This window comes from Oncorhynchus keta, chromosome 19 (assembly GCF_023373465.1).
Source record: "Oncorhynchus keta strain PuntledgeMale-10-30-2019 chromosome 19, Oket_V2, whole genome shotgun sequence".
In the NCBI taxonomy this organism is placed as follows: domain Eukaryota; kingdom Metazoa; phylum Chordata; class Actinopteri; order Salmoniformes; family Salmonidae; genus Oncorhynchus; species Oncorhynchus keta.
The window spans coordinates 59,446,708-59,456,691 of NC_068439.1; the positions used below are offsets into that span (position 1 = coordinate 59,446,708).

General features: G+C 45.9%; 2 protein-coding genes across 3 annotated transcripts; one reads left to right on the top strand and one right to left on the bottom strand.

The window, feature by feature from the left end:
* Positions 1-475: 475 nt before the first annotated feature.
* Positions 476-4,662, bottom strand: LOC118398576 (alpha-N-acetylgalactosaminidase-like). The gene is made up of 9 exons (XM_035794061.2): positions 4,524-4,662; positions 3,521-3,677; positions 3,204-3,344; positions 2,673-2,884; positions 2,261-2,355; positions 1,985-2,146; positions 1,648-1,845; positions 1,344-1,484; positions 476-1,230 (listed from the first exon to the last, which is right to left on the bottom strand). The coding sequence occupies exons 2-9, from the start codon at positions 3,673-3,675 to the stop codon at positions 1,027-1,029; spliced, it is 1,308 nt and encodes a 435-aa protein (XP_035649954.1). The 5' UTR covers positions 3,676-3,677; positions 4,524-4,662; the 3' UTR covers positions 476-1,026.
* A 415-nt stretch (positions 4,663-5,077) lies between these two features.
* LOC118398577 (uncharacterized) lies at positions 5,078-7,442 on the top strand. 2 transcript variants are annotated; one of them, XM_035794062.1, is made up of 2 exons: positions 5,078-5,194; positions 5,932-7,442. In XM_035794062.1, exons 1-2 carry the CDS (start codon positions 5,176-5,178, stop codon positions 7,281-7,283), a joined length of 1,371 nt encoding a protein of 456 aa, XP_035649955.1. In that variant the 5' UTR covers positions 5,078-5,175; the 3' UTR covers positions 7,284-7,442. The 2 variants fall into 2 exon arrangements, with proteins under 2 accessions (XP_035649955.1, XP_035649956.1); XM_035794063.2 differs by lacking the exon at positions 5,078-5,194 and adding an exon at positions 5,226-5,486.
* Positions 7,443-9,984: the final 2,542 nt, after the last annotated feature.

The window sequence follows — 9,984 nt, forward strand, 5'->3', positions numbered from 1 at the left end:
TCAAAGTGACCTGGGGCGGGTTTCCTAAAAGCATCTTTTGAGCTTGCAAGTCCTAAGTAATTAGGAGTTCTGTTGCAGCAGAGTTCAATCGGACATCAGTCACATCACAATGACGGTTGCATAGAAATATAATCTCATTCTAGTTCTATGTGCAGTTGGTCTGTGTCATCATCCACTGTCAGAGCTAGATGGAAGGATGACTAGTAATAGTACTGTACACAACTTTAATGTGACCTTGTATTTCTGTGTCCTCTACAAACAAACTGCCCAGTCACTGTCTTCGTACCGTCCAATTGTGTGGAGACCTTTATTACTACTACATGCAGGCCGTACTTGGCAGCTCTTTCCGTTCCAAGCTCTCTCTGTACTCGGCAGCTGAATTACAGTCCACAAGTAAAACAACAAATGTAAAATAATCTAAAGAAAGTCAGGACTGCTTCAGTGAGTAGACTAAAGGAACAAAGAAAAGACAATACACACTGGGAAAAAAGTGTTTATTGGTTTTTGAACACTTAAGAAAATACAAAAATCATTCACAGCATCAATCATTTAAAATAAGCTATCTGATCATTTCCTGATATTCCTTGAAAACATTTCCCACCAGAGGCCTTAAATCCAGAACATTAAAAACTAGTGCAATGAAAATAGGAGTACCTTTTAAATTAAAACTCGTGAAAATACAAAACTACAGTGCCAGCATCATCATGGTTACTGTCAATTGCATAATCAGAACTTTCCTGAGTAGAGTGATGTCATCTCAGGGAGACAACTCATCTTTGTGGAACAACATTAAAATAGCATTTGCTCTGTCCATTCTGGAAAGAACTACTTTGCTCCCTTACTTGAGGTATTCATTGAAGAGAATGTTCCCGGGATTACCCATACATAAAATGTATGCACACATGACTAAATCGCTTTGGATTAAAAAGTCTGCTAAATGGCTTATATTATGTTGGATTAGTGAAAAAGTAGAGCTGGGAGAAAACAGGTATCATCTTAAGGAGACATCAAAGACAAAGGGGAAGGTTACAGTACGATGGGTGAGATACCGTTGGCGTGGCGATGGAAGGCGGGTCCCCTGAGCTTTCCCCCGATGTGGGTGTTCTCCTGGTCCTGGTCAGCAGGGGCTGAGATATACCACATGACCACACCCGAGGGGTTGATGGACACAACAAAGTGTGTGGAGTCCTTCAGTGTGGGCATTTCCCGCTCCGCAAACACATCATAGATCTGGAAAAAGGAAGGTGAGAGATTACGGGACATGAAGGAGAAAAGGAGATATGAAATGGCATGATTGAGGCAACACCAGCAATATGACTTAGAGAAACCGGGACCAGACTGACCTTGTAGCTGCCAGTGGTGTAGTTGAGTTGTCCCAGGGAGGCCTGGTAGCGGTAAGGCATGTCAGTACGACGACTGAAGAACACTAGAGCACTGGCCTTATCAGACAGAGGGCGCCAGAACACCTCAATACCGCTCTTCTCCTGAGAATCAGACAGGAAGCAAGGTACAGAGAGAGAGAGAGAGAGAAAAAAAAAAAGATAGGAGGAGAGAATAATAAGTTTGAGGACATTTAGATTCAGCTCAACAACACCTCAGGAGGAATATTTGACCATAATAAGAATATTAGATATATGTGGGTCTTACCTTGATCAGGCGTCTACCCTGGACGCCCATGGGGTCCTGGTTGATGCCGATGGCCACCTTGTTCTGCAGGATGGTGCGTGCCCCGCTACTAATGGTCCTCAGGTCGTTGGACATGAAGAGAGGAGCAGCCATGATGGCCCACAGAGCCATCTGAGACCGAGACTGATCCATGCTCAGCCCGAAGTCCCCGACCACCAGCTAGAATACAGTCAGTTCAGCCAGAAGCTAAAACATACCTCGGTCATCTCCTCACTCTGAATATGCACGACAAATTGGTTAATTCATTGAATAGCAACATTTCCTCTACAGTGAAATGGAGAGTTTGACAAAGACAGACCATGTCAGGGTCATTCCACCGGCCGGGTCCAGCTGCAGGCTGCAGGACGTCTTGGTTGTTGAAGAACCAATCAGCAATGCTCAGCACACTATTCCACGAGTCCTCTATGTCACCATAGTTACGCCACAGGTTACAGATCTCTCCCAGTTGGGTGTAGTTCACCTGAGAAACAAATGTAGAAGAGGTCAACTTAGAAAATGTTTAAATATGATCTGTATATAAACTGGATTGACTTATTCAAAAAATATAGAATTATTTAAATGAAATTTGATTAACCTTGGGTGGGAGTCCACCCTGGTAGGCTGGCCAACTGCATGAGTAGCCAATGGGGCGTCCGGTAGCGTTCAGAGCCTTTGACATGGCAGGGTAGCCTATAAGAAAGAACAGTGTCTGTGTCAAGCAAGCAACTGAGGGTTGAGTAAACTACTTATCTCACATTTCAACCTTCAGTATGTCCACCCACAACTCTCCCCCTACTCATGCCTCCAACTCTCCTCCCTTCCTCACCCTGCTCCCTAGCGTTGGAGTAGCAGCCATCAACCTTCAGTATGTCCACCCACAACTCTCCCCCTACTCATGCCTCCAACTCTCCTCCCTTCCTCACCCTGCTCCCTAGCGTTGGAGTAGCAGCCATCAACCTTCAGTATGTCCACCCACAACTTTCCCCCTACTCTCCTCCCTTCCTCACCCTGCTCCTGCTCCGTAGCGTTGGAGTAGCAGCCGTCAAACTTCAGCATGTCCACTTTCCAGTCAGCGAAAGTCTGAGCGTCTATAGTGATCTTGTCCAGGGGGGTCCCAGGGTAACCTCCACATGTGAGTGTGCCCATGTCCCCATAGATACCAAGCTTCAGCCCCCGGTCATGGATGTAGCTCGCCAGGTTGGGGATCCCACTTGGGAACCTGAGAGAAGAGGTTATAGATACACAGGTTAGACATGTTACACATATTCATACAGACAATAGTTTAAGCACAATAAAGCAAATATACCCCACCTAAGAGAATGGGCTATATGAGTATCATATGACTGACAAGTTGGTGACCTCAATATATTGGTACAATACATGTCAACGACCTCAACATAGATATATTCCACGTGACAGTAGACAACTATGGCAATACATAGATAAGATACATGAGATACAAGTGAAATAAAGTTGTAAACATTAACAGTGCTTGTGAGAACAACAAAACGTGTGTGTTTCTCCGTTCAGTAGCCTACCGCTTAGGGTCAGCCTGCAGGCGTCCATTACTGTCTCTGTCCTTGGAGGCCCAGCAATCGTCTATGTTGACGTAGACATATCCCAGCTCCCTCCAACCATCCTCAGCCAGCCTGTCTGCCATGTCCCGGAACAGAACCTCACTGTGGGAGGACGAAGCAGAGGGAGAGAGGAAAATGTCAGCAGTTCCTATGGCCTATATTATTTTTAAAAAGTGTCAATGTTGCATCAGAAATCTCTTCCTCACCTTGTCTCCTTTCCTTGTTATGAAAGGCATTCCCAAGAATGGGAAGAGTTCAGAATCATATTTTTGTCTTACCTGATGCAGTTCTTGGGGTCGTTCTGACAGTCGATGTCACAGCGGAAGCGTTCCCATGCCAACCAGCCCATAGGAGGGGTCCTCATCAGACCATTGTCCAGGGCCAGGGTGGCCACGAAGAGCGCCAGCACACACAATGCTACTGCAAATCGCATTCCTGAGAGAGAGAGAGACGTTTGTTACAGGACAAAGTCACTAAAACTGGGATGTAAGCATCCAGATTTGCCCAAACACAAGGAATGCACGTAAATGGCTTTTATTTGAAAGTATCTGCTTCTGTACAGGCATAATGAACATGACCCTGGTGGACATTCTACATAAGTGAATAGAGTCGATGTGCAGTGTGTATTGATACACCTGAGAGTCACATGACTGACTGGGTGTGCCAACTGCCAACTGAGGTAGGAGAGGAGGAGGGGTGGGAAAACAAAGGCGGGACAACACTAACCTGTTTAACCATTTACCATTATAAGACAAACACTACACATTAATAATACCGGAGCTGTACAAGTCACCTGACCATAACTGAACTCAAGGAATGGTTAGCTTGTGCATATGCACAGTGCATACATTGAAACAAGCAAATACCAGGATACGAAATAAACCAGGATACAAAATAGAACTAAAATGACACAATACGGCCCAGAGCTAGGCAGAAACGACAGATGCATTATAGTAATACCCTGATAATCTGACCATTAGCCTACATGAGAACATGTTAGTTGGTTTGACGTATTGATATAGATTTCAAGTAACGTACAGCAAGTATATAGTCCTTGGATAGGGAACAGCGACTTGAGTTGCTACTGTAGCTACGAATCACTTAGCAGAACACCGCAAGAGTGATACATTGTAACAATGACTGGTTCTTCAAAGGGAGTCTAGTAACTTTAGCCTGATACAGATACTATGCAACTTTAAATGCAAATATATTTAACAATAATCGACTTTCAATTAGCACAAATCCTGTATCAAACTTTGCAAGAATGAATTCAATACTCACTGGGTTATTTTATTTTTTTTACAGCTTGCAAAGCAGCGTTCGGTTAGTGCCTCAAGGGTGTCGCCTATGCTCTGCTTTGAAAAGAATACAAACCACATCTGATCACACATTTGAGGAAGCGGTTATCACATGATCCAGCGCGTTGTTGTCAGCTGACAAAAGAGGGGCGGTGAGAAGGAAAGGAAGCAATTACGGTTATGAAGGAACCTAAACCCTGTTAGAATAATATTCAAATAAATGCATCCTTCCCTCCTTTCCTTGAAGTACAGATGTGACACGTGACATACTCACTGCTCCACACAAAATCTTGAGAAATGAATTAAATGAAAAACATAACCGCGACCTACTTGCATTGCAAGTTGTTAAAGGAGTCTAAGGATGTTAAGGGAGTCTAAGAATGAGTAGTAATAAAACAAATGTGTCAACTTGTCATACATTAATAACAAGAATGACAGTAATAAGGCCACTAAGAAAAACGATATATATATATATATATATATATATATATATATATATATATATATATATATTATTATTATTTATTTATTTTTTTAATGGGTTAGTTACTGGAAAAACTGCAGTGCTTGTCACATGTCATGAGAATCCTAGAGGTGGAGCTAAAGACAGGAAGTCAGTGGATCCACTTGCTGTTATGGCAGGAACAGACCAGGGTAAGGTACTCGCGTCTGTAGTAGTTTAACACTCAAAGTAACTTTGATTTGTAATTTTACTCTGTATGTTTTCTGTCTCCGTGTACCTGTTAGCACATATTCTATCCAATAGGTTTAGTAAGAACCTGCTTTTTTAAATAAAACCTGGGGAGCTTGCAGGCATGACAGAGTTGAGTTAAGAGCAATAAACTCTGAGTAGAAACGCCATTGAATATTGCAGCCAAAACTTTGTGCGTCATAACGTTACACTATGGACAAATGGTCTGTTGAGTTTAGTTTGTTGACTTTTCGGGTAAGTCAGTCACTCTTTCAGGTTTGAATTTCAGTGTGTTAAGAGATCGGGTGCGGTGTGGTTTCCGTATACCGTGACAGAGTGACAAGTCTTGACAAGGAAGGAAGAGTGTATTACTGACAGTTTTGTTGTCTGGCCTGGTTATTAACAAGTTTCCCACACGTCACTGCATTCCATAGTGATACAATATCTATTCACATTATAGCTGTAACATCTGCTAACCATGTGTATGTGACCAACATTTTTTTATTTGATTGAGCTTTTTCAGCTCAGTGACAGTGCGTTCTCGTGTTGGTTGTTCTACTCTTGTCCTTCACTGACACCTGGTGGACAATATGAGTGGTCTCCGTCTCGACTCTAGGTCTATTCAAAGTGGGTGTAGCTCTTCCAGAACTGTTCATACTCACAGTGGTAAAGTAGAGAATCATATTCTGTCTCTCCCTAGGTGTGGTTGGAATGGTGGAGGTGGTCCTGAGGAGCGTAGCGGCTGGGTTCGCCATCGGAGACACGGCTCTGGCTGCAGCCGAACCCTACTTGACCACTACTGGACCACTTATGATCACCGCTGCCCGAGCAGCAGGAGAGGTTGGCGTGGCGGGGGTGGGAGCGGTAGCCACGTGCCTGGTGTTCACTACGGTGTTGGTATCCATGGGAACCGGACTTCTCCTCGCCTCCATGGTGATGCGACTGATGGGGAGGGAAGGAGGAGGTGGAGCTAGAGCAAAGGCGGCGGAGATTGCTGGAGGGGTCACCATCACGGTGGGAGCCGTGGTAACTGGAACACTTGTGGGCGCACTCCCCGTGTGGGGCCACTTCCTGGTCCAGTGCGTCATGGTCCTGCTAGTGTACCCTTACACTTACGTGAATGAGATGACCGCGGTCCTCTCTGTTTTTTTCTCTACTCTCTACCTCAGTGTGGCGATGGGCCGTTTGGGCGTCATCACAGGACTATTTACTATGGCCATTGCTATCTCGTCCCTCTGTGTCCTACTGAAGGCCCTATCAGAGAGAAGAATACAGCAGAGAGCCGAAGGAAACAGCAAATGGTCAGAGAGGTTACTGCTATACTCAGTTGTTGTGGCAATAGTAGGTTTCCCTATGGGTACGGGGGATACAGGTGGGACAGGGTCAGAGGTGACTGTGATGCTGGGGTCAGTGCTGTGGGTGGGGACCTTGGCTGCAGGATTGCTAGGAGCTGCTCTGGGAACAGTGGCTGTGGTGAGTTTGGGTCCAGAGGGGGCAGCGAGGGTGGCGGTGGGGGCGGCAGTGGCATCCTCTTGTACCCTGAGAGTCATTCTACCAGTATGCGCTTTGCTGGGGTCGGGGGGCAGCATAGGGGGTCTGTTAGGGGGAGCCACGGCTGCAGGGGTGTCACTGGGGGCCGCGAGTGTTGCTGCTGGATCGGAATTTAGAACCAGAGCGACGACACTAGTAGTTCTAGGCTCTGTAGCAGTAGGTGCAGTGCTAGGCTTCTGGGGTCTAGCACTGGGAACTGTCATTCTGGGACCAGCAGAGGTAATAACAGTGACCTTTGTTGCAGTGGGGGCCTTTATACTGGGTGCACCAAAGAGTCCGTTCCACACTCAGATTAAACTGAGGGGTGAGGTCCTCACAGGGACCCGCCTGATAGGAGGAATCGGCATGGAAACAGTAACCGCGGCTGCTGCACCCCTCGGAGCGGGGGCACTGGGAACAGCAGCGCTAGGAACTGCTGCACTGGGAAGACTGGGGACAGTAGGAGTACTGGTGGCAGCGGTAGTGGCTCTGGGAAAAACAACATGTGGATTGGGAGCCTGAGACAGGGGCTTCCAGCAGCAGACTGTGTTATCTCTGCTAATTCTCTCTCTGTGTGTGTGTGCACGTATTTGTACGTTACTGAGACTTTACAGAATACATTGACATTATATGGCAGGTTACTGACCTAACAAATCCCAATAAACTTGAAGTATAAATCAAGGTGTGTATCATTTGTCTTTGATTATGAGGATGGTCATTAGGAGGCTGCAGGACTGGGTTTTGGGTTTAATGATGGATGTATGAGAACTACCACCCTCTCCCTTCTTCCTTATTCTCTCCATTCCCTGCTCCATCCCTTCCCCAAGACACAGATGATTCAGGAGAATGTTGAGCAGCAGTCACGTCAGGCATGGGGCAGGTCATACGCCTGGCTGCTGCGTGTGCCTGCCAAGTGTCATGCGTCTCACCTTTGGGCTGAGTCCCTTGAACGGCTCTGCCAGGTCTTCTGACGGCAGCAACAGCAGTGGTGGAAACAGTACCCAACTGTCATACTTGAGTAAAAGTAAAGATACCCAAATAGAAAATGACTCCAGTAAAAGTAATACAGTAAAATTCTACTTGAGTAAAAGTATTTGATTTAAAATATACTTAAGTATCAAAAGTAAATGTAATTGCTGAAATATACTTAAGTAGCAAAAGTACATTTAAATTTAAAATTCCTTATATTAAGCAAACCAGACGGCACAATTCTTATCATTTTTTTTTTTTTCAATTTACGACTAGCCAGGGGCAGACTCAAATATTCAGACAACTTACAAACAAAGCGTGTGTGTTTAGTGAGTCCGCCAGATCAGAGGCAGTAGGGATGACCAGGGATGTTCTCTTGATAAGTGTTTGAATTGGACCATTTTCCTGTCCTGCTAAGCATTCAAAATGTAACGAGTACATTTGGGTGTCAGGGAAAATGTATGGAGTAAAAAGTACAATATTTTCTTAAGGAATGTAGTGAAGTAAAAGTAGTCAAATGTAAAGTACAGATTCCCCAAAAAAACTACGTAACTAGTACTTTAAAATATTTTTACTTAACTACTTTACACCACTGAGCAACAGGAAACTCTTCGTGCTGGTGGTGTTTTCCTCACTTCTCAACTGCCGACCTCGTCATGTGTGCGACGGACAAACTTGCAATGGTCGTGGTACTGGCAGTTGGCCTTGCGGGGGATATTGTACTCTACATGCTGTGCAAGCTCCCTGCGGCATCTGTTGCTTGCGCTAAGGTACCATACATAGTCCTGCTGATGATAGCCGTGCACGTGTTGTGCTATCTGGGGCTGAACTACCAGACCCTGGTTCCTTTCACTGACCCTGGTCCATCTCCTGCTGCTCACAGCCCTGTCCTGTGGGAACCACACACTGGTGCTGGGGGTCATCATCGAGACAGCCTGCAGGGAACCATGCTGCTCAGACAGGTAAAGGAGAGATGGACGTGGGTTGAGATTGGGAGGTGTGGGCAGAATGGGAGGTGGGTGCTTGTGTAAGTGAAACACTGGCCGGTAAGAGAGGGCATGATACAGGCGAGAAGACCTGAAACATCACACAACACTCTAAACTCAGCTAATCAGTTGCCTTTGTGTATCAGGTTAGGCAAGCCAGCTTTGCAGGGATCTGTGGGACACAGCTGAGGCTATTTTTTGAAGATTGTTGTTGAAGCAGAGCTTGTTGTCAAGGAAGTGAGTTTGTGTTTATACAGGACCTACCACCCCCACCTACCATCAACCAATCATGTCAATGCAGAGCTATAGGGAGCCCTCCGCATTGTTACATCATTTGGGCGGCACATGGTGATGCGGTACTGAGCTCAATTTGGCCTCTGCATGCCTCCAGAGGCTTCGCAATTGCGTCACAACATCCATACAACGCCTCCGACCACATTTTCGGGTCAAGCATATATTGGTTTTGAGCATCACAATGCTCCCACAGCACCCCTCATAACCTGTCAGTCACGACTTCCTCTTCAGCAGCATGTTGATATGTTCATGCCTCCCCCTATCTGCCCCTCTCCCCCAGCTCCTGGTTAACTGGGTGTTGTACCTGTGTTGTACCTGTCTCCCCCTCACCTACGGAAAGAAATCGCAGCAGCCACACCCCCAAACAACATCCCGCAGCTATGTACCCAGCAGGTGTGTTTGTGGCCTGATGCCCCACTGACCTTTTACCACTTTACAGGTGTGCTGTCACCTATAGCTGTTAGCAATGTGCTGGAACACTCAGTGCTGCTCGATTTACAGTCTGAAGTCACTGCAGCTGATGAGACAATAATCGTGCCCTCCATCCTCTATCCTCTCCTACGCTTGTCCCTGACTGCTACTATTTGTGGAGCAAACAGTATGGGCCCTATAGAGAGAGAGCATTCCCAGAGTACCAAAGAGGCAGTGGAGGCTTCTGAGAGACGGGTGCAGCCAGTTTATCAGAACACATCTATTAAGCAATTTTGTTTTCTCTGCCCCCCTTCTCTCTCTCTGTCTCTGTCTCTCTTGCAGTATCCTGTTTGGTGATTTAGTGGGTTTTAACCAGCTTTCCTCTGCGTGTATGTCTTGCTTTGTCTCTCCATGGCCTTGTTTCAAGTCAGTTCAAGGGGCTTTATTGGCATGGGAAACATATGTTATCATTGCCAAAGCAAGTGAAGTCTCCTTGTGTTGTTCTCTCCCTCTCCTCATCTCACACGACAACATGTCATGTTATGAGACTTTCAGACTCATCC

Excerpts from the sequence above, each read along its gene's own strand:
- LOC118398576 (XM_035794061.2), bottom strand. The coding sequence starts at position 3,675 with ATGCGATTTGCAGTAGCATTGTGTGTGCTGGCGCTCTTCGTGGCCACC. Across the intron at positions 1,846-1,984 it reads GGTGGAATGACCCTGACATG|CTGGTGGTCGGGGACTTCGG; the intron begins GTCTGTCTTTGT and ends ACTGTATTCTAG. Across the intron at positions 1,485-1,647 it reads AGGGTAGACGCCTGATCAAG|GAGAAGAGCGGTATTGAGGT; the intron begins GTAAGACCCACA and ends TCTGATTCTCAG.